The sequence below is a fragment of the Chrysochloris asiatica genome, unplaced genomic scaffold (genome assembly GCF_000296735.1).
Source record: "Chrysochloris asiatica unplaced genomic scaffold, ChrAsi1.0 scaffold00004, whole genome shotgun sequence".
In the NCBI taxonomy this organism is placed as follows: Eukaryota; Metazoa; Chordata; class Mammalia; order Afrosoricida; family Chrysochloridae; genus Chrysochloris; species Chrysochloris asiatica.
The window spans coordinates 6,935,635-6,960,183 of record NW_006408522.1 but is presented as its reverse complement, the minus strand read 5'-3'; the positions used below and the strand labels follow the sequence as shown (position 1 = coordinate 6,960,183).

The 24,549-nt window shown below is 43.8% G+C and overlaps 1 protein-coding gene across 1 annotated transcript in view; it reads left to right on the top strand.

Annotated features, from left to right (window-relative positions):
* The window catches only part of TLN2 (talin 2), a 229,757-nt gene that overhangs the window by 77,150 nt on the left and 128,058 nt on the right, over positions 1-24,549 (top strand). Inside the window, exons 24-29 of the mRNA XM_006831575.1 lie at positions 178-306; positions 3,325-3,427; positions 15,954-16,162; positions 17,358-17,477; positions 17,938-18,135; positions 19,194-19,333. Of these exons, the coding sequence (XP_006831638.1) occupies positions 178-306; positions 3,325-3,427; positions 15,954-16,162; positions 17,358-17,477; positions 17,938-18,135; positions 19,194-19,333 (899 nt within the window). The remainder of the gene's footprint in view (positions 1-177; positions 307-3,324; positions 3,428-15,953; positions 16,163-17,357; positions 17,478-17,937; positions 18,136-19,193; positions 19,334-24,549) is intronic.

Sequence of the window (24,549 nt, the reverse complement as noted above, 5' to 3'; positions counted from 1 at the left end):
AAAAAAAAAAATATTAAAAAAAAAAAGGAAGAAAGAAATACTTCTTTTTGTTCCTGCTTCCTTCTACTAACTGGGAGGGATTTGAGGGTAGACCCAGAATGGTTTTTCATATGTTGCAAATTGTTAGGGGCCCTTTTCCCAAGCAGACTCTGTGCCATATTCTAACTCTGTCCACAGGCCCATGAAGCCTGTGGTCCTATGGAAATTGACTCAGCTCTGAACACCGTGCAGACCCTTAAGAATGAACTGCAGGATGCCAAGATGGCGGCTGTGGAGAGTCAGCTGAAGCCACTTCCAGGGGAAACTGTAAGATTGTAGAATCCGCTGGGGTTTGAGGGTGTTACCTTCAGTGAAGCTAAGATGAAGGTGTTTTTTTAAGAAGTTGGGTTTAGTGCACCTGAATTTCAAGCATGTTGAGTAAAGTCCTAGAAGACCTACGTTTCTTTAGAATGACGCTAACACAGAGATCAGCCTAAGGGGCCATGGGTGCTGGTTTTCCGTGTATTTTCCTGAGGTTTCCCTGGAATTGAGCCGGAATTGATGAATGTTTATCCCACTTCTTCATAAACAAAATAAATATTAGTGTTTGTAGCTACTCCTGCATTTCTGCAGAGAATCCACAGTACAGCTGCTGAAACGTTAGGTTTGGAACCAGGAATTCTAGTCTTTGCATCCAGCTAGATCATCAACTAATAAGACAGGTCTTGTCTCGCATATCAGATATCTTATCTAGAAAATGGTCGGCAATGAAGTTGTAATCTCATAAAATGTCTAAACAGTCATATTTTAAAAAAACATTTGCAGAATGCAAAGCCCTGGGATTGGCAATGTTAAGGCCCTTTCATATGAGGGGGCTTCACAAAGTTCATGGAAAATGGGATGAACAGACAGTGGCATTTTCCCATCGACTTTTTGAAGCCCCTCCTACGGTGTAAAGGCACACATCTCAAGTGGAATTCTGACAAAAGAAGTCTAATTTGATCATAGTATGATACCTCCTGATGCTATGTCAGGATATAAATCCACCTCACTTTTCTGTCCCTCCTTTCATGACCATTGCTGAAGAAATACTATCACTTATTGAAGCGTCTGTTACCACACCCTGGTGTGGCGCTGCAGGTTAATGCACTGGACTGCAGAGTCGGTTTGAACCGCAAGGTCGGTGGTTCAAGCTCACCAGTGTCTCCTTGAAAACCCGATACAGGGTTGCTAGGAGTCGGAACCAACTTGACAGACTTAACAACATACTAAAGTCAGTCATTAATAAATCTTTATTCTTATTCAGCTATCAAACATAATAAATTTAAATCATCTACATCAAACTATAGATGATTTAAATTTATTAATAAATTTAAATTTAAATCATCTATATTGAAACTAGACTCCTGGCGTGGTGCTGTGGGTTTGAACCACAATGACAGCAGTTCAAACTCACCAGCCACTCCTTGAAAACCCTATACAGGGTCGCTATGGGTTGGAACCAACCCGACAGCACTTAACAACAACAACTACATATTGAAGCTGGAGCCCTGGTGCGGCGATGCAGGTTAATGCCATGGACTGCAGTCAGTTTGAACAGCAAGGTTGGCGGTTCAAGCTCACTAGTCACTCCTTGGAAACTCTATACATGGTTGTTATGAGTCGGAACCAACTCGACTGCACTTAACAACAACAACATCAATCAGGCACTGCACTGAACATGCACAGTCTAGTTTATCTTGACAATAACCTTATGAGTATCTCATTTTGTTGCTGAGAAAACAGTATAGAAGTTGTCACTGCTTTTCCCAGTGACATCTGCCATTTAGTGGCAGAACCAGAGTGTGGATTCAGATCTCCAAAACCCATGCTCTTCATCACCCATCACTAATTCCATTTTTGAATGAATGAAGGGGTTTTCAAATATAAAAAGGACTTCAAAGCCACTACCGTCCCTTTGGTTCTGACTCATAGTGAACTCTCATAGGTTTCCAAAACTGTACATCTTTATGGGAACAAGGTCACCATCTTCCTCTCACTGGGTGCTGGTGGGTTTGAACAGCCAACCTTGTGATTAGCAGTCTATTGCTTTATCCTACAGTGGCCCCAGGACATCTGGGGCATCTAATTCACGATAGAACCCTGCCCAGTGCATAGGAAGTGCTCAGAAAGCATTTGCTAAGTAAGTTACCATTAATTGTAAGGATGGGGAAACTAGGGCTCCAAGAGGTTAAGTCACTTATCTAAGGTTCCCCAGCTGGTGATAGTCAGTATTGGCTCCTGGCCCAGCAGCTTTGCAAAGTGGTCCAGATGCCTCTTTGCAAACTCCTGTACTCCAGGAAACCCAAGACAGGCTGGCATGGCTCGAACTCGGCCTTTGTATAAAACAGCTAGACAGCTACAATGCAGGTAACAACCACATAATTTAAAATAAAAATTGTTTGCCCCCTAAAAATGTGTAAATTGCATTTTAACATAATTGCTGGTGGTAATGAACCAGGCTCTCCATTTGATTTGAAGGTAGGTCCTGCCTCTCTGGGTCACGGGTCCCAGGGCTAACATTGCACCCTCCTCTCTGAGATCTTTCTGGACTCCTGCTGTGTGCTTTGGAGTTCTCATCCAAAATGTCCTCATCTAGTAATCAAATCATTATTCGTACCTTAGGCCTTTAACGACTTTGTTCTCTGAATTATTTATTCCATTTACCAAGCAAGATGACACGCTGTTCATGAAAAATCAGCACCTTGCTCATTCTCATCATCTCATTTACCACACTCCAAGCTTCGATTTCCATTGCATTTCCTTTCTATTGGAACTCCTCAAAGTCTAACGATCAAACTGAACAATGTTAATGGTCCCACATGCCAGGAAGGTGGTACAGCTGGGTGTCTGCCCACTTCCTGCCAAGACATAATTAATTCCCCCTGCAAAGGATTTGCTACAGACTTTCTAAATTACCTTCCAATGGCATAATACTAATAGGTAGCATTTGTCGAGTACCTACATTAATTCTCTGAAAAAACCTTCTGAGCCCGGTGTTATTATGAGGTCCTCAGGAAACTAAGGCTTGGAGAGTGCGTTTCAGTAACACACTCACCTCACACAGCGAGGAATTAGCAGGTGAGGGTGAAGGATTCTGAACCCAGAAATAACCCAGGTTGGTCTGTTCTAAAGTGTGGGCTCCTTCCTTGGCATCAGCCTGATGCTTCTTAGTGCCATGCATGTATCGTGTGGGAATCGGCTCGAGCCTCACCCGGGGCCTGCACTATCTTTCTAATGGATGCTGTCACATCATTGGGTGGTGCTTTTCTTGTAAGCTCTCTTCCCCCTTGACTCTTCATACAGCTGGAAAAATGTGCTCAGGACCTGGGAAGCACTTCGAAAGCAGTGGGTTCCTCCATGGCGCAGCTGTTGACCTGTGCTGCCCAAGGCAATGAACATTACACAGGTGAGCTTCCCTGTACCTGCTGATGCCACATCCACATGGCCAGGTGCAGACCACCGGGGGGGGGACATATGGGGAGGAGGGAGTGGTGATTTTATTGATTTCATGAGAAACGTGGCTGCTGCTGCTTCATTATTTTGTTTGTTTCTTTTAGCAGTTCAGCATATTTCCCAAGCATTTTGTTCTGGGACTGATATTAGCCATGTGCAGACTGACACAGTACTCGTCCAAATGATGTCTGGGTCACTCCTATGGGAGTATGTTGTTGTTGGTGTTAAGTGCCGTTGAGTCTGTTCCAACCCATAGAAACCGTCTATGGGGTTTCCTAGGAGCAGCTGGTGAGCTTAAATCATCGATCTTGCAGCATAAACTTACTTTGCAATCCAACGCATTAACCTGCAGTGCCACACCAAAACTCCATGAGAATATAAGCAAACAATAGCATAGACTCCTGGGACTACTTCTGAGTCCTGAAATCCTGCTAAAGTAAAAGAATTTTGAAAAATCAAAGACAACAGGAGAGGTGAGGGAAAAACATCTTATGTCCATGAAATTTTCAGAGATGGAAAGAAACAGAAGAGTGGTAACCAATTAAACCAGATACCCGATGTGGGTCAGCCAACAAGAAGCCAACTGATGTGTGCTGCAAAGCCTTGGGAGATGGCATAACCCATGCTTTGTTACATTGTGGGGGCTCTGATCAGTATTACGAAACAAAACATGTATGAATTGTAGAATGGAAAACCGACTTGCTCTATAAACCTTCACCCAAATCCCAATAAAAAGTCTTTTAAAAAAGCAAAAAGCAAAAAGAACAACTCTGGGAGAGTTTTAGTGTTGGAGGTGCCAAGTAACCAGGAAGACCAGAGGTCCTTTCAACAAAAATCTGTACAAGGAACAGACTGTGTAACTAATGACTATAGGAAAAGCAGAAACTCACCTAAGACAGGAAATGTTACCATAGTGGGAAGTCGGCCGAGTGGAAAGTCTATATACAGCTGAAATGGAACAATTCAGACTTTTCTGTATCTTACTCAGAACTAGGAGCTATTGGAAGAAAGCTTGAAGGACTGAAAGGTACAGGTGGGGAGGAGTAGGTTATAGATTGTTGTTTCAGTGTGGTGTGTTGTTGTCACTTGCCACCAAGTTGATTCTGACTCATGGGAACCCCTGTCTGCAGAGGAGAAGTGGCCCGTAGGCCTTTCAAGGCTGTGACCTTTGAGAAGCAATCGCCATGCTAGCCTTTGAAGGTGCCTCGGGTGTGTTCAAACTACCAGCCTTTCAGCTGGTGGTTGGCCACTTAACCATTTGCATCACTGCAGACTCTTTGTAATAGGCATGTGCCTACAATCATAAGAAACAGGGTGCTTTCCTCATGGGAGACCAAGGAAAGGTTCAGGACAGACTTGTCACTTGATCAGCGTTTTGAGAATTGTTTAGGACTTCTTTAACATTCTGTTGTTGAGTGCCTTCAAATCGGTTCTGACTCATAGAGACTCTATATAAGGTTTCCAAAGAGTGGCTGGTGAGTTTGAACCACCAACCTTGCAGTTCAAACTGACCATGTTGTCTAGGGCTTATCCTACAGCACCCAGGACTCCTTTAACATTCTAGGGGAAGATAAAGTATGGGTAAGTGCTTACAAAGCATAGGGAAGATGAGAGATTTAAGTTTCTGCATTGCCACATATTCCTGAAACCTTGCCAGATATTGCATAGCTGATGAATTGCATCTTTAGTGGAGGAACATTGGTTTACCAGCTGCATCGTAGGATAACTGGTAACAGCTAGGATGACAGAAGGTCCAGTAAGTGTTTGAAAAAGATGTTCTAGAAGCAGCACAATTTTCTTTGTGGGGCACTTTTCAGGTGGTTGTGGGAGTAAGAACAGAATATCTGTACATCCCAGGGATAAGAGAAAAGAAGGCTCACTAAAGGACCTGAGAAAGGTTCAAGTTGAAAGACAAGCTGAGGAGTAGGCAGGAACTGTAGGTCAGATGCTAAAGAACCTCATAGCCAATTTAAATCATTGAGAATTAACCTAAGGCCACTCGAAAATTTTGAAGCGTTCCCACCATGGATATAATTTAGATTGCCTACCTCCCATGTGCAAAATGGATTGGAGGGAAACAAAGTTGTAGTTAGGGAGACCAGCAAGGAGGCTGTTGAATTAATCCAAATAAGAAATGGTAATGGCTTGCAGTATGGAGCTCTGGGAGCGTAGTGGTTACGAGCTGGGCTGCTAATCTCAAGGTCAGCAGTTCAAAACTACCAGCCGTTCTACAGAAGAAAGATGAGGCTTTCTGCTCCTCTAAAGATTTATAGCCTCGGAAACCCTGTGCAGGGTCCCTTGTGAGTCGAAACTGACTCCATGGCACATCACCACCACCACCAGTGGCCTGAAGTGGAAAGAAAGAGATGGATTAATGCAATAGAGACTTGACAGTTATTGGTGACTGATGAGAAACTGACAGGTTGTGGGTAAGAAATTGACAGGGTTGAAGGTGACAGAGACAATTCTAAGTGTCTTGACTGATAACTGAGTGAAGAATTAGTTATATGAATCACTGTGATGGGGAACACAGGACTGTTGGCAGCTGTGTGTACCAGTGTGGAGTTCCGATATGCCAAGTTCAGCTTTCATTGTAGTCAGTTTGACATGGCTGTAAGGTATCCAAGTACAGGCACCCATTAGGCAGCTAGACCTTGGTCACTGAAACTCATTAGAGCTTGATGGGCTGGTGATAGGGTGGTGGTATTTGTGTACCACTGAATAGGTTCCAACTCACAACAACCCTGTATAGGGTTTCTGAGTCTTTTCAGGGAGTCCTGGTGTAATGCTGTGGGTTAATGCGCTGGATGGACTGCAAGGTCAAATTGAACTGCAAGGTCAGTGGTTCAAGCTCACCAGCCGCTCCTTGGAAACCCTGTACAGGGTCGCTATGAGTCGGAACCAGCTCGAAGATCCTTAACAACAAGAAGTCTTTACAGGAGCAGAAAGTTTCATCTTTATCCATTGGAGCGACTGGTAGATTCAAACCATTGACCTTGCAGTCAGCAGCCTGTCTCATAATCCACTAAACTACCTGGGCTCTTGGATTGGTGATACAGATTGAGAAATAGTCACATGATAACGATAGGAACCATGGAGTTAAATAAGTTTGCCTAGGAAAAGTGGTCGAGGGAGAAAATGTTTTACTGGTTGTAACCCTAAAGAACCCTACTATTTAAGAAGACTGAGCAATATAAACCTTTGGAAGAAGTGAGAACATCGAGCCATGGGGAAACAAGATCAGCAGGAGTTTTGGAATGTCCCTAGAGTCAGAGACTGTTAACTCATAGTCATTTGCTGCCCAGAAACTCAAGTGAGGTGGGGACTTAAGAAGCATCCATTGGTTTTAGAGCATGCACTGCTTTCCTTGAAGGCAATTGCTGAAAAGTTGAAACATAAGTGAGAAACAAGGAAAGAGAATAAATATAGACAATGGCTCCCTGGGTCTCAATCCCCTTGTCCACAGACAAATGTGTGGAATATTCAGAAGTTAACCACTGAGTTGCATTTTATTGTCGATTGAGCGTTTTGGCCTGTGCCAAATACAAAAGACACTTCTTTATGGCTGAGTATAGTTACCAAGACAGAACATTTTTCAGTTACTATGGAACAGATGGAAAATCTATGCTATAACCTGGTTCTTACTCTGTGAGCTTGCTGTATGGCCCCATACTATTTTGATCAATAATCTACATGAATTCTGATAAAGAACAACGGTAAAAGGAATTCTACATTTTACATCACTCATGTTTCCTCTTAAGACTCTGTCACTGAATCTGAGGCCGATGACAGTTAAGACTGTGAAAGGAATCTGTGTTTTCCAAGGATTATGGTTATTGAAACAAGTCTGCTTGACTACTTCCCCATGAGTATCTTTAGTGTTGTGATGTGTGCTTGGCACAGGGATGGTTTCATTGGAAGGGTGGCATTTACTAGGAAAGGAGTCCTAGTGGTATAGTGGCTAAGCGCACTTAGCTTCTAACTGAAAGGTCAGCAGTTCAAACCAGTGAGTGGAAGATGTGGCAGTCTGCTTCTGTAAAAATTATAGCCTTGGAAACTCAATGGAGAAATTCTGCTCTGTCCAGTGGGGTTCTTCTGAGTCAAAATGGCCTCAGTAGTGTTAGTTGGATAGAATACCCATTTTGCCAGTGATTACTTGGAAAAGCCATATGGAAACCATGGCTTCACAATGAGGAAAGAGAGCCAAACTCAGAATCAGCCCAAGGCTGATTCCTATGAAGTGGAGGCCAGTCCTGTTTCCACCCTGTATCTTCTTTCCCAGATTCTGACACCAACCATCCCTCCCATGGTGCTCTCTGCTTCACCTTTGGGTTCCACAGTCCATTGACATGGCCACACAGAACTCATAACAATGCTCATAGTTAGGAGATTTATTAGGGAAGTGAACAGGGTACAATTCAGGATCGAAACCAACTCATGACGCAGCAGTTCTCTAGTCAAGAACACCTTTTGTCTGCCATGTTGCAGGCATGCCTCACACTTACCTTCACCCTCTCAGCCCTGTGGCCCCTTAGCTTCTGCTGTAGTCTATGGCCTAGGACCCGAATCTGCCCAGACTCGCCATGCCACCGCCTCTGCCATTGCTGTTTTTCCTAGGTAGGATCTCACGCTCCACTCATGCTCTTCCTTCTTGATGGTCCTGAGATCTTACATCTCTGCTTCTGAGATGGTTCCTTTGAAACCTGGCTGGAGGGCAAAACTAAGCAATGGTAGCCTTAGAGTCCTGTCTACCTTATTTACATGCTTACCAGCCGCTCCTCAGAAACCCTAAACAGGGTCACTTACGAGTCCAAACAGACTCGACAGCACTTAACAACAACAACACAATCATTTAGTGGGAATTAAGAAGACTTCGGATAGAAAAGTCACATCAAGTAAATTCAAGGTACCGCATTACTATTGAGGATGTTGTTGTGAATTCAGCCATGTTCAGCTTCAGCTGGTCACTGGGCTCTCTCTCTTGGCCCCTAGTGGCCTTGTTCATCCTTTCGATAGTGTGGATTCCCCTTTGGGGACATCTGATCAATCTGAAGAGTGTCCTTGATATGCTCTGAGATTTCACAGTGAGTCCTCAGTTGAAAACCTTTGGGGTGGACAACCTTGGTGGTGGTGTGGTGCCTTCAGGTTGGTTCCAATTCATAGCAGACCCATGCACAACAGGACGAAGCACTGCCCAGTCCTGCTCCATTCTCACAGTTGTCAGGTTTGAGCCCCACTGTAGCTGTCACTGTCTTAGTCCATCTCTTGTGGGGGTGGGGGAAGGGGAAGTGATCTTCCTCTTTTTAATGACCTTCTACTTATGTCAAGCAAGATATCCTTTTCATGGGATTGGTTCCTCCTGATAATTTGTCAAAAGTGAGTCCAAGTCTCACCATCTCTGATTCTAAGGAGCATTCTGGTTGTACTTCTTCCAAGGTAGATTTGTTATTTTTGCAGTCCACGATACTTTTAATGTTCTTCGCCAACACCATAATTCAAATGCATAGGTTCTTTCCTGGTCTTCTTTATTTATTGTCCAGCTTTCCAACACATATGAGGCCATTGAAATACCATGGCGTGGGTGAGGTGCAACTTACTCCGCAAGTGACATCTTTACTTTGTAGCACCTTAAAGAGGTGTTTTGTAGCAGATTTTCTTAATGCAATACGTCATTTGATTTTGTTGTTGTTGTTGTTTACGTTGTTCATTTAATTTCAAAGAAACACAAAACATTGGAAAAAGAAAAGAGAGATTTCTATTAATCAATCTGACAATAAGACATTTTTGTAATACATAATAAACAACAACAAAAAAAAACCCCTCAGTGTTCATGTTTTGTCGTAGCTTTCAGAACTCAGCACACGTTCATTTTTAGGAGATGATGGAAAGATGACACACTCATTCTGTTGATATGAGAAGGTAGAGGCGTGGTATCTTTTTTTCCCTGTTAGCCAACATAAACAAAACTTTGAGAAAGAATTTTAATGGCCTGCCTGTTCTTGTATATATGCATCCCAATCAAGAGGAATGGGGCCTGTGTGTGACAGTTCATTGGGAGCCCTGGAAGACACCACTATGCACAATGGGTCACCATGAGTCAGAATCAGCTGTCAGGCAACCGGTTTCTAATACACATATTAGATATTCAATAACTATGTGTTCATAGTGGTGGTGTGCTATGAAGTCGAGTCTGACTCATACTGACCCTGCACAGGGTTTCTGAGGCTGTAAATCTTTTTTTTTTTTTTTTTAATGTTTTATTGTGAATTGTGTGATAGTCTACATGGGAGAACATCAGCTTTACATTCATTCCATCATCCATCATTTCGTTGGCATAGTTGTCATTCTGTCCACGCATCCTCACCCAACCAAGGGGTGTACCCTGTAAACCTACATGCGCCCCACCACCACCACAGTCCTCAGCCCCTTTCCATCTCCTGATCCCGAGCCTCCAGCCCCACCATCTCTTGACGTTGTCTTCTCTGCCTCCATCCCAGGCCTCACTGCCTCTCTGGGTAGGATTCCGCTCTTTGCTCTTCTCCATTGATGGTCCCAGGGTCCTCCGCTCCTAGACTGATAAATTAATCACTCCCCTCTTTGTTACAAAATGTCCATCTTTAGATTTCCAACTCTCACAATCAGTCCTAATAACAATTATTCACCATTGTATCACAAGAGACCCACCTATATTTCGTTTCATCAGCCCTTACTGGACAGGCTGGACACCACTCACTGGAGACTCTACCTTCCTCCACGCCCTCAGGATCTAGGTCCCCTCTTGAAAGCTTGTAAGCCAGTCACGTCATTTGATTTTTTGACTGTTGCGTCCATGAATGCTGATTGTGGATCCAAATAGAATGAAATCTGTAATACCTTCAGTCTTTTCTCCATTTATCATGTTATTTATTGTTCCATTTGTGAGGATTTTCATTTTGTGTACATTGAGGTTCAAGCCATACTGTACGCTGTATCCTTCAAGTCGCCTAGTTGGTCTTCCCATGAGCAAGGTTGTGCCATCAGCGTATCACAGGTTGTTGAGTCTGCCTTCATTCCTAATGCTACATTCTTCTTCATAAAGTCTACTTTTCAGATAATTTGCTCTGAATACAGATTTGAATAAGTATGGTGAAAGGATACAACTCTGATGCACACCTTTCCTGATTTTAAACCATTCAGTTAACCCCTTATTCTGTTTGAACTGGACAGCTTTAGGCATCTGGAATTTAGCTCTTCTGGTTTCTGTCTTTTTGAAATCGTCTATTTGGATGCCTTCCTTTGTGAAATGCTTTTAAATTGACTTCTAAATGGAGTGCTGATGCGGCACTGTGGGTTAAGCACTGGACTTCTAACTACAAGGTCAGCAGTTCAAACCCACCAGTCACTTCTAAGAAACTCTATAAAGGGTTGTTATGGGTCAGAACTTAACAACAGCAAACAGATAAAGGAGCTTGGTGAAAGACTATGAATAGAAATGAATCCTTTCATCACTACATGATTTTTACATAAACATCTGTCTTCTAATTGCAAATGATCAATGTTTTCTTCGCCCAAATTCAGATACAACTCAAAGTGAAAAGGATTGAATAGTGTTATGTGATAGCAGAAAGACAGAAGAGAGATCTAGGAATGATAGCCTAGACTCTTCAGTGGTCACAGCTGGGATACCAGCTTCTCCTAAAATTGGTGGGAAACTGAGACCCAGAGAGAGGCAGTAGTCTAAAAGGGTGTCTTCGCCACACCTGGTGCTCTTCTGTGCAGAAACATCTCTGAGCTCTGGGCGAGAGCGTCAACATGAAATCGAGTGGCCTTTCTGCTCTCCTGGGTCCTCTCAGTCGCCTTAACTTTATTTACTTTTATGCTTTCTTTTCTGGACTGTTCTGCTATAAAAACCAAAACCTACTTTATTTAAGTTGCATTCATTCTGTAAGTCGCCCTTAGAAGTGCTGTGTCGTAAATGGTAGACTGGCAGCTTTGCAATTTGCCTTGATTAGATTGTAGAGTTATGTCCTAGCCGTGTGGCTTACTAAATATTTACAGATTAGCAGCTCTGCAGTGCTGCAAAGCTGTCTTGTTTTATGGCCCTGGGGCCTTGCACACACTTCATAGTGTTACGGAGCCTCATCCTCAGTACCAGAGGACCACCTACTGCATCTGTGCCGACTCAGCTAAAGCGCCTGCTGGTAAGGGCCACATTCAACAGGCACCTAGAGACCATCCAGCTAAATCCTTTGGAAAATAGTTGTTTCTAGGTTTAGTGAGTGAGAGCCATTGATTTGTGTATTTTTCCATGCAGATGTTTTATATTCTAATGAGAAGCCCTTGTAACTCTTTGTCCCAAAGAGCACTGAGCAGAGATCCTAAGCTTGGGCCTCACTCTGGCGCTGCTTCTAAAAATGTGTTTGTGAAGATACTTCTCATTGCTGGGGAAATTCCTGTAAATTGGTTTAATGGGATGAGCCCCCAGGTCGTACTGTGGCTCTTAGATTTCTTTTTTTGTCATGTACTCTGCGTGTTCAGTCTTCACTTTGTCCTTGGGTGTGTCAAGGACTAGGTACTGTGTATTAAAGCTCATGTTTGAAGTTTTCATTTCTATTCAGAGTTTTCCACCAAGTTGCATTGTTTAGAATTCAGTGTAAAAACATTTCACAAAGGAGAGCAAATGGTAAATAAGCATAATAAAAGATGCTGTAAATCAGTTCTCATTTGGGAAATGCAAAGTAATACCTCAACAGTTAATACAACTACACACCCATCAGAATGGTGAAACTTCAATGAAAACGAAAAAAACCAAACTGGATCATGCCAAGCAGTAGCTAAGATGGAGAGCAATCGTTGTAGGTGTGTGGCTGTTACCCTATCACAGACAGCGCTGTACTTCAAGACAGATCTTGAGATGCTCTTTTTGATGGTGGATGCGATGCCATTGCCCTCCCATTTGTCATTCCTGGCGTAGTAAACCATGTGGTTGTCAGATTCAAATAGCCAATACTAGTCCATTTCAACTCACTTATGCCTAGGGTAAGGAGCTCTGATAGTGTAGTGGTTACGAGTCAGGCTGCTAACCTCAAGGTCAGCAGTTAGAAACTACCAGCTATTCCACTGGAGAAAGATGAGACTTTTACTGCTTCTGTAAAGATTTACAGCCTTGGAAACTCTATTCAGGGTCGCTATGAGTCAGAACCGACTCCATGACACACCACCACCACCACCACCAATGTCTACAATACCAATGTTTATTCATTCCATTTCATTTTTGACAATTTCCAATTTTCCTAGATTCAAACTTCATACATTCCATGTTCTGATATTAATGGATGTATGTAGCTGTTTCTCTTAATTTTGAGTTGTACCCCATCAGCATATGAAGGTCCCGAGGGCTTTTCTCCATTTGCATCATCACTGTCAACTCTTCTGTGAGGAGGCATTTCTTTCCCAGTCGTATTTTGAGCACCATTCAACCTGAGGGCCTCATTTTCTGGCACTATATCTGACAATATTCTGGAGCTTGTCATCATAGTTCAGTATTCAATATTCTGGTGCTATTCAGCTGTTTTACTGCTATTCATAAGGTTTTGTTTCATTCTGTCATTCAGAGGGTGACTATGAATCAGTGCTGACTCGATGGCACCTAACAAAAACTGAATAATTGATGGTTTGAGCCCACCAGTCACCCCACAGAAGAAAGATGATGCTTTCTACTCCTACAAAGATGTAAAGCCTCAGAAACCTTATGTAGAGTCACTATGAGTCAGAACCAATTTAACAACAACAGAGTAACTAGAATGATCACAAATTGCTTGCGCAGTATAAATTAGTAAAATAATCTTGAAACACTCTTTTGCACTGTCTTCTAAAGCTACATACATACTTTGTTGTTGTTGTTAAATTCTAGCAAGTCAATTCTGACTCATAAGCAAGGCTTTAAAGACTTTCCAAGGAGTAGCTGGTCGGTTTGATTTGCTGACCTTATGGTGAGCAGTCCACCACCTATACTATAGCACCATACCAAGATTCCAACAATTCAACTTCTAAGTTTATATTCAAGAGACATGAGTCCATTTTGCCACCAAAATGCATACTCAAAACTTTGGTAGCTTCATTTGTAATAGCCCAGGTCTGGAAAGAACCCAAATGCCCATTAAGAGAAGAATTAAGAAATCAGGGTTAGTATGAGTCAGAGTCAAATCAACTACACTTAACAATAGCAACAACATGCAGTTCCACTGATGTTTTTTTCCTCCCCCTTTTCATGTGAGTATCTTTTCTTAATGGTCTCATGCAATATTTGTCCTTCTGTGACTGACTAATTTCACTCAGCATAATGTCATCAAGGTTCATCCATGTTATGTGGTGACTTACAGCTTCCTTGTTATTCTTCAAGGCAGCCTAATATTCTGTTGTGTGTATGTACCACAATTTGTTTATCCATTTGTCAGTTGATGGGCACTTAGGCTGTCTCCTTCTTTTAGCTATTGTGAATAGTGCTGCTTTGAACATTGGTGTGCATGTATCTACTCGTGTTATGGCTCGTAGTTCTTGTGGATATATACCAAGTAGCGGAATGGCTAGATCATATGGTATTTCTATTTCCAACGTTCTGAGGAAGTGCCATATTGTTTTCCAGAGTGGTTGGACCATTTTGGAGTCCCACCAACAATGTAGGAGGGTCCCAGTCTCTCCACATCCTCACCAGTATTTATTGTCCTCTGCATTTTTGAACTTCACTGTCATTGCTGGTGTGAGATGATATCTCTTTGCTGTTTTTATTTTAGTGGCGCTATGGGTTAATGCGCCAGACTGCAAAGCCATTTGAACTGCAAGGTCGACGGTTCAAACTCACCATCCGCTCCTCAGAAACCCTATACAGGGTTGCTGTGGGTAGGAATCGACTCGACAGCACTTAACAACAACAGCAATGGCTAATAGGAATCCTGGTGTGGCACTGTGGGTTAATGTACCACTGCAAAGCTGTTTGAACTGCAAGGTTGGCGGTTCAAGCTCACCAGCTGCTCCTCAGAAACCCTATGCAAGGTCGCTGTGGCTTGGAACTGACACTTAACAACAACAACAACAACAACAATGGCTAATGATCGTGAACATTTCTTCATGTGTTTGTTGGCTGCCCCGATCTCTTCCTTGGTGAAGTGTCTGTTCATGTCCTGTGCCCAGTTTTTAATTGGGTTACTTGTCTTTTTCTTGTAGAGGTGTTGTAGTTTCCTATAGATTTTAGAAATTAGTCTCTTGTCTGATACGTCATTGCCAAAGATTTTTTCTTATCCTGTGGGCTCCCTTTTTACTCGTTTGGTGAAATGCTTTGATGCACATAAGGTTTTAATTTTCAGAATGTTGCAATCATCTATTTTGTCTTCTTTTGTTTGTGTAATTTTCACAATGTTTGGTAGTCTGTGTGTGCCCTGGATTGGAGCCCTTAAATTTGTCCCTGTTGTTTCATTGATGGTGTGGTGCTGTAGGATCAGCGCTGGACTTTGGACAACAGGTCGGCAGTTCAAACCACCAGCTGCTCCTTAGAAACCCTACACAGGGTAGCTATGAGTCAGAACAGGGTTGTCAGCACTTAACACAACAACAAAGGTGGTAAATGTTAGATTAGTGATTACTTTTGGTGTAAAGGAAGTGTTGTCTAGGAAGGGCACAAGGTGATGGAAATGTTCTTTCTATATCTCCATCTGGAAGGTGGTGATTGTTGCTAGGTGCTGTGGAGTCGGTTCCCCGACTCAGGGACCCTTTTGGGGTTTCCGAGGCTATAAATCTTTGTGGGAGCAGAAATCCTCATCTTTTTCCTGCAAGGTATGTCAGATAATAACTGAATCGCATGTATAGTTTGGTTCATTTTAATGTATGTAGGTTGTTAAGTGCTGTCGAGTTGGTTCTAACACAGAGTGACCCTGTAGAGGGATTCCAAGACTGTATGTAAGTTGTTGCTGTAAGTGCTGTCTAGTTGAATGTCTAGTTGGTTTTGACTCATAGCAACCCTGTATAGGGTTTCCAAGGAGCAGCTGGTGAGTTTGAACTGCAGATTTTGCGATTCAAACTGACCTGTGGTCGAGTGCTTATCCTACAGCGCCACACTAGGACTCTGTATATAAGTTATGTGTCCTGAAAAGCAACTGGAAAAGAAAAGTGAGCTTAACCTCCCACAAACTTGGTTCCGTTTGTGTACTTCTGCCATGTGCTGGGTGTTTTAGCGCTGAAGATGTGTGAGACAGAGAAAGCTAGGGGAGACAGAGAAGTTGTTTTTAGCATTGTGATTGTTCTGAACATCTCTCTTGAGTTGGCCAAGGTCCAGTGGTATGGACTACTTTGAGAAAGATATCAACTCAGATTTTATAACAAGTTATCTGGAACCCACCCTATCCCTGTACTGCCATAGGATTCTCTTCTTTCGGGGGAGCCCTGGTCTAAAGACTTAAGTTCCCAAATAAAAGTGGGACTTCTAAATGGTGGGTTTTTGTCCCCAGGAGTGGCAGCTAGAGAGACAGCCCAAGCTCTGAAAATACTGGCCCAAGCTGCCCGTGGAGTGGCTGCATCTACCAGTGACCCTGCAGCTGCACATGCCATGCTAGATTCAGCTCGAGACGTGATGGAGGGCTCGGCCATGCTCATCCAAGAAGCCAAACAGGCCCTAATTGCCCCTGGAGATGCCGACAGTCAGCAGAGACTAGCTCAGGTAAGGCCCAGCTTTGGGAATTGGGATCGTTGTTAATGTGGACACATGGTTAGGCGGTCTGGGGGGCACTGTTTTTCCTAGATTCAATGGTGTACTCTCAAAACCTTCCAAAGTGCTCTAACAATACTGGGCATGCACCATTACTCACTTTAAAGTGTCTTGTCTAGTTGTCTTTTGCTTAACAGTGAGATGTGTTTAACCCAGTCAACAAAGAGAACTTGGGAGTAGACCACGGTATGTAAATCTGTCCTTGAATGTTTACAGGTTAGGGCATAACATGTTTGTTTTGGGCTTGTGTATACCTTATGCACTCCCCTTCTTAGCCAGTGAGGCGAAGTGTATATTTTGTCCAGTCATTTGATGTCTTTAACTCTCTCAATTACCCTTTCAGATGAGTCATAAGGACTTAATGAATCCAGTTGGCTACACACTATCCAGGCAAAACTCAAAACATAGGGGCTGGGAAGGAAATGATCTAAATTAAGGGGAATGACACACCCCTGCCTCCAAATGCCTTCCCCTTTAACTAAGATACTAAAGAATACACCCTGGATGCCACGCATGCACCTCTAATAGGCAGCACCTGGGAAATTCCAAGTTGGTTGGGGCTTGCTCTGAGTAATCTGGTCAGGTTGAGGTTGGGAATGATCCTACTAGACAGCTGCTGAGCAAAAATCAACCACAGGACTAGCAATCTGTGACCCAGGAACTCCACCTCGGTGACCTCAGCAGGGCTCTCAAGAAGGGAGATGATTCCATCTCTCTTGGAATTAGGCATTGTGTTAGCACCTGACTTGATTTTGGAGAGGCCTGTGTTTGAGTCACAGAGTTGTGACTTCACCTAGCTTTGGAGGTGAGGGAGTGGCCTGTGGGGTGTGACTAACAGACCCCAAGTGAGAGACCCTAGTTTTGCCAAGACGTGCTGTGCCCCCAGTGAGAGACCCTAGTTTTACTCGTGGCCGAGAGGCCTAGACAAAGAGATTTTATTATAATCAACAGTGTCAGCTAGATGCAGGCAGATGACAGCCCTCTCTGACATCTTTAGGGATGAGCCTTCTGGGAAGTGGGGCCAGAATCCCCATTCAGTTGTGCTTTGCATACTGTCCCTGTTCAATCCCAACAGAGTGCAAAAATGTTTACATTGAACGTCAAGGAACTGTTTTCTTAGGGGACTTCTTTCCATCCGTGTTTTCAGGTGGCCAAAGCCGTGTCTCACTCTTTGAATAACTGTGTGAATTGCCTCCCCGGGCAGAAGGACGTGGATGTGGCTTTGAAAAGCATCGGAGAATCCAGCAAGAAGCTGCTTGTGGACTCGGTGAGAAGTTCTGGGCTGGAGAAAGAGGCACTGGGGGAACAGGCTTCACGTTAGGGAGGAACAAATGGTTCAGCACTCAGCTACTAGCTGAAAGGTTAGCAGTTCAAGCCTACTTAGAGGCCCTCAGAAGACAGGCCTGGAATCTATTTTGAAAGGTCACAGACTTTGAAAACCTCATAGAGCCGTTCTACTCTGACACATGGAGATTTGCCGTGACTTAGAATCAACTCAACAGCAGTTGGGTTTTTGTTGGTTTGTTTCAGAGTTCTCCCCTTTGTGGGAATCTATTTTTTCCTGCTAGTTTGCCTTTTCCTGGTCAAACTCAACCTAGTCTCAGACCACACAGAACCCTTTAGTTTTGATGACTCAGATGAAACTCTGGGAAGTTCATTTATACCTTTCCTTTATCCATCTGGGGCAAAGCTTACCTTCTTTTGGGGTGTGCTTTCTGTCCTTGCAGCTACCTCCAAGCACAAAGCCTTTCCAGGAAGCCCAGGGCGAACTGAACCAGGCAGCAGCGGGTCTGAACCAGTCTGCTGGGGAAGTGGTCCACGCCGCCCGGGGCCAGAGTGGAGAGCTGGCTGCCGCCTCCGGAAAGTTCAGTGATGATTTCGACGAGTTCCTCGATGCAGGCATCGAGATGGCTGGCCAGGCTCAGGTGAGTGCTGAGTATGGAGGTGACTATGGGCTTGACCTCTCTGCTCTGATGGACTGTCCACCTTGGAGGCTGATTGGGCGGATAGGAAGAGGGAACCTGTTAGCAGGCTGTAGCTCCCTACATTCTCTTTGCTGTTCTGGAAGCTCCATGACCTCACAGGAATGGCATGCCTGTAGACGCTATCAGTGTGTGCATGTCTTTGTGTGTCTGTGTGTGCGTTTGTGAGAGAGAGAGAAGTACATCTTAGTGATGAAGGATCACTTTTCCCACGATCCTCCAGCAAAGTCCATCATCTTACTTGGTTTCTGGGAGGGGAATGTTTAGCAAGAGACTAGGATGGCTCTTAGGATGTGGGTAAAGAATACAGAGTGAAAGATCACATGTGTGAGATTCAACAGGTCTATTTAAGGAGCTGTGTCTAAAATTGAGTGTCAAATGATTAAAAACTACCTCCTTGCAATGAACACCCCTTGCTGAGAACAACTGAGCATGACCAATCTAGTATCAGCTTGCAGAATTTTTTTTTTTTTCCTTGAACACCTGTGAACTCCCTAAAAGAGATGCCGAGTGTTTCTTGCTCGGTTCTCTTCAAAGGGCTGTTTCTCAGATGGCCAGCCAGGTGAGAAATGTGCCTACTCCTGATACAGCAACTTCTGGGATGTAATCAGCTCTGAATATCAAGACAGTGGCGTTTGTGCCAGGCTGAGATACACAAGCTGTTTGACAACTCCAGCATTGTTAAGCAAGATGCTGGACCTGTTGCTGCATCTGTGTGCTTGCGCGCACACACACCATCTCCTCTTTTGATGCCTCCGCTTATGAGATAGCACAGCTCTTGGCTGGCCCACTTTGTAATGGGTTTCTGTCCCTGCTGCATGCATCTCTCTCTGGGCATCTGTGTGGGGACAGGTAGACAGAGTCAGTGTGTCTGTGAGCTAGACCACTGCAGACTAATTGGGCTTAATGTGATTGCTGCCGATAACTTGCTTCCATTTCAGCCTGTGGCTGCCAGCTCTCTGAATACCTCCTAATGACTCTGACTCCTTTTGACCTTCCAGACCAAAGAAGACCAGATCCAAGTGATAGGGAATCTCAAGAATATCTCTATGGCATCCAGCAAGCTGTTGTTAGCTGCCAAGTCTCTCTCGGTAGATCCAGGCGCCCCCAATGCGAAAAATCTGCTGGCAGCAGCGGCAAGGTAAGACGGGGACCGAAGGTGCTTCCATGTGTGGCCAAGCTGTGTCACTGCCATCTATCTGTAAGGTATGCCTGACATCATGCTGATTTTGTTGAGCTTAAGAGCTAGTGCTGTCCTCGTGTGTCATCAAAGAGCTTCTGGTGTTTTATAGAGCGGGCTCATTTTTTTGTGACGTTCTCACTAACCACATCTGCTGTCTTCTTATTCAGCCTATTCTGTAAGGATTCACTCACTCTTAAAGCCCCCATTCATTTGTAAACACAAAGGCTTAAATAGATTTTTCTTTTAACTTTTTTTTTCACTGGGGTGTAATATACATGTAACAGAATATTTGCCATTTCACTATTCTGCACATGTTTAGTTCAGTGACATTAATTCAGATTCATGTTGTTTCAGCCATCACTCTTAACATGTTTTAAAGTACTTCAAATATCATTGCAGTTACAAAAGTAGTATATGTTCATTGGGCAAAAAAGGAAAGCAGGAAATCCTAAGAAGGATAAAGAAGAAAACAGTGCTCCACTAATTGTTCCACAGGCATTGTGCTTATTCTGTGTCTGCCATCGATGTTGTTTAGATGGATTCTTAGTGTGTTCAATATGTTCTCATGTAGAAGGGCTTCCATTTAGGATGACTAGGGTGGCGTTGGCATTGGTTTTTTTAATTGCTTAGGAAGTTGTATTAAAACATGAATTTGAATGATACGATTGTCCTTCTTGCCAAATGTTTCTACCCAAGGCAGTGAGTTATTGTTGTAAAGTGCCATCAAGTCGATTCACATTTACAGGGTCCCTGTCTAGGGTTTCCTAGGAGTGGGTGGTGGGTTTGAACCTCCAACCTTGTGGTTGGTAGTGCTTGTCCTACAGTGCTACACCAAGACTCCAAGAAGTGTGTTGTTGTCATTAAGTGCCGTCGAGTCGGTTCCAACCCATAGCAACCCTGTATAGGCTTTCCAAGGAGCAGCTGGTGAGCTTGACCAGCCAACCTTTTAGTTCAAACCAACCTTGCAGTCCAGTGCATTAACCCACAGTGCCATACCAGGACTTCCTGAGAAGTGGGTAACCCACCACAATTTCTGCTCTAGGCCACTGCGGTTGGTTTGTTGGGTAACCAGTGATTGGATGCTGATGTGTAGAGAAATTGAAGCAGCAGCTTGGAACGATCTTGTATTGTTATTGTTGTTAAGTGCCGTCAAGTTTTTCAAGGAGCAGCTGGTGAGCTTGAACCACCGACCTTGCAGTACAAACTACTTTGCAGTGTGACGCATTAGCCCACAGCGCCACACCAGGAGTCCAGCTCTTACATTAGCAGTCCTGTATTTGGAACCCCAGGGGTATTTCATGCTCCTGCGGTGGGACAGGCATGTTTTCTTAGCGTCTTTGGCAGGATTTTTATATAGTATAGGAGAGCTGACAGCATGAGAGAGTAAGTGTGTGATTGTGAGGGGTGTGGTGCTGTGGATCACAAGGTCAGCAGTTCAAACCCACCTGCTGCTCCTCTGAAACCCTATACTGGGTCACTATGCTTGGAAACCAACTCCACGGCACTTACCAACAACGTTAGGTAATGAAGATAACTGGAAGGCTTTTCAAGATGTGCAGCTTAGTGAGTTTTAAAGTACCTAGCTTTAATTCTACTTTGTTTTATTATTTTTAAACTTTGTTTTGATCATTTGCTTGTTGTTGTTGTTTTTTCATGTCTTTGATTCCATCCCCAACCTCAAACCCTCAAGCTCAATGGTTGTTCTAGGAGTTTCTAGTGTCAGGAGACCTGAATTCCAATCTAAGCTTAAATACTAGACTCATTCAGTGTTGGTGGGAGGTGGGCTGAGATGGGGTGGGAGTTCTTACTTTCCATGTGGGTTTTGAGATCCAGACTTGATTCTGGTCAGTGTAGCTCACTGACCGGCACCACTGTCCGTCCAGTGGAGGCTTGTGTGTTACTATGTTGCTAACCAGTTTTCATTGGGCTGGATGATCTGAAAATCCACCAGTGACAATCCTGTGAGTCACATGGGTCTGATCCACAACCAATCACAGGAGGGCACAGGGCTGCCGTGAGTTGGGGGCTGGCTCCAAACCTACTAACAAGAACAGCTCCGAGACGTTGGAGAGGTCCATTCAGCGTCTCTAGGTGTTCCTCCAGCACGAGTATATTACCACACCCTCTTTAAGTTTCTTCCAGCCCTCAGTGCCTAAGATCTCACAGTACCCACTGTCCTCGATTAGTCCCCACTGCTAGCAGTCCTATAGGGCAAAGTAGAAAAGCTCCTTAGAAGGTTTCTGAGACTAGAAGTGTTTACGGAAGCAGATAGCCTCATCATTCTCCCTCAGAGGGAGTAACTGCTGGATTGAAACCTATGACCTTGTGGTTATCTGTGCAGTGCCTTACCACAGCGCCACCAGACTGTACTGGTTAAAGCCTACCTCCAGTTCTCTCAGCTTGCATTGTTATTCTTTGTGGGGATTCAGGCTGTGTCAGAACAAACAGTTCCCTTGAAAACACTTGACTTGCCTCCTTTGTTCTTAGCTGTGTAATTTAGTTTCATACAATAGTGAGAGCAACTAGGGAACTGGGAAAAAATGTATCTTCACATCTCCCTTCCCCTTCCCCCACTTGCCCACCCCTTCCTCCACCCAATAAAAGCAAACCCAACTCTTAGTGACCTGATTTCAAGGTTATAAATCTTCGCAGAAGCAGGCAGCCACACCTTTTCCATGGAGGACCTGAAGGTTTGAACTGCTGACCTTTCACTCGGTGGCCAAGCACTTTCCCCAGTGTACCACCACGGCTCCTTACACATCTCCCCACCTCCCTCTTAGTGGCTTGTCTGTGATTATTCCTGTAAGTGAGTGCTTTCCCCTGGTGGTGGTTGTGAGGGGGGGGCGGGCAGCGAGGTGAGGGGACATCTGGTTTGTGGAGCAGCTGTTTCTCATATAAAGCCTTCCCTTGACCACTTTTTTCTCCCTCCCCAACCCCCCTCACACACACATAAGACCCTCTTATGTGGCAGATGACGTTTGCAGGTATCTAAGTTCAGATGTTTTTCATTAGGTCCAGTTTTTTGTTTTGTTTTTTTTTTTAATCATTTAAAAATTACAGTTTCCGACTTGGAACATGCTCTTCACTCTTTGGAATTGGGGGAAGAAGGAAAACAAATGAATTGGCCTTGTGAAAGCCAGTTATGGAAGGGAACACAGACCCCAGAGGAATGTAGTTGGTGTCCTGACTCTGGGGCACCTGGAGGCCCCCTGGTGGTGACATACAGAAGGGAACTAGAGACTAGTTACTAAAAAAACAAACCTTTTGCCTCTCAGTTGGTTTTCAGCAGTTTGACAAGGAGTCCCCACACTCATGGGTTTAGAGCTGAGTTGTTGTTGTTAAGTGCCGTCGAGTTGATCCCGACTTATAGTGACCCTGTATAGGGTTTCCAGGGAGCAACTGGTGAGCTTGAACCACTGACACTGCAGTTCAAACGACTTTGCAGTCTGACTCATTAGCCCACAGAGCCACGTAAAAATGATTGCCTTAGGTTGTCACTGTTGCAAGAAGATGCTGGCACCTTCTGCTTGACTTCCTTGGCACCCTTTGCAATGTGTTCTCCGTTGGGTTGGTTTCTAGTCAGAAACCCAACAAAGGCAGTGAGTCAGTCAAGCTCCCCGAGGCAGGTGAAGTATACCAGATGGAGGGCCCTACATTCATTCTTTTCCTTTGCATGGTTCACCATGGGAAATACGTTGTTACTGTTGAGTGCCATCGAGTCAGTTCTGACTCATAGTGACCCTGTCTAGGGTTTCTGAGGAATAGCTGGTGTGTTTGAACCCCTGACCTTGTGGTTCAAACCAACCTTATGGTTCAGTGCTACAGCACAAAAATTGTCACTGTAGCCGTTTTTAAGTGTACAATTCAGTGACATTAATTCCATTCACAATGCTATGCAACTATCACAATTGTCTGTATCCAGAACATTTTCATCACGTTAAACAGAAACTCTGTCCCCACTAGACATTTCTTGTCTTCCCCAGTCCCTAGTAACCAGGAACCTGCTGTGGTCTCCTTGTATTTGCCTCTTCTGGGTATTTCATATAAGAAGGTTCAGACTATATTTAGTGCTGTTGTGTCTGACTTATTTCACTTAGCCCACAGAGCCACCACATTGTCCCTCCCCCATTAATATAAACCCAACTGCCCCCTAAGAATCCTGTCTAACCTTCCGAGTTGCTCTTGTTCATTTGATCCCATGAGATAGAGAACCTATATTATTGTTACTTTCCATGCAGTGTGCGGAACAAAGGAAACCTGATGGTACAGTGGTTAAGTACCCAGATGCTAACTGCTCAGTTAGTGCTTTGGACCCACCAGACACTCTGCTGGAGGAAGATGTAATAACAGTCTGCTCCAGTACAGATTGTTCTTAAGTGTCGTCTAGTCGGTTCCAACTCATATCAACCCTGTATATGGTTTCTGAGGAGCAGCTGGTGGGATTGAACTGCCAAACTTGGAGTTCAAACTGACCTTGCAGTCTAGTGCTCAGCCTACAGTACACACCCTTGAAAACTGTATCGAGCAGTTCTACGCTGTCCTATAGTCAGACTCAACCAGGAAATATTTGTAGATGGATTCTGTTTGTCGTTTTCTCCTCTTAGGCACCTCCTTCCTTGTGGAACGGAAATGGCTTATGCTGCTTTTCCCTTTGAACTACTTACTGGGGATTTGTGCTTAATAGGTAATAAGAAAACACAAATTGGTTACTTATCTTCTACCCCCTCCCCCACTCATGCTCCAATTCCATATTGATTTACAAATTCCAGCCAGAGCTCTGAAATTCCAGTTAAGTCCATTCCATATCTCTGAACACAGAACAGTTTTTAGGCTAAAAAGCACTTTTATGAAATTATAGATCTCACTTAAAAAAAAAAAATATCAAGAGTGGGTAGAAATGTCTTCATAAACAATAAACAGAGGAAAACATTATCTCTGGATGGCGGTCTTTAAGTGTATAATTTTAAATTATTTTTAAAGAAAAATATTCATAGAACACATCAATATTGATATTTTAGGCATTAGTGAGCTGAAATGGACTGGTATTGGTCATTTTGAATCTGACAACCACATGGTTTGCTATTCAGGGAATGACAAATTGAAAAGGAATGGTGTTGCATTCATCGTCAAAAAGAACATATCCAGATCAGTCATGAGGTACAATGCTATAAGTG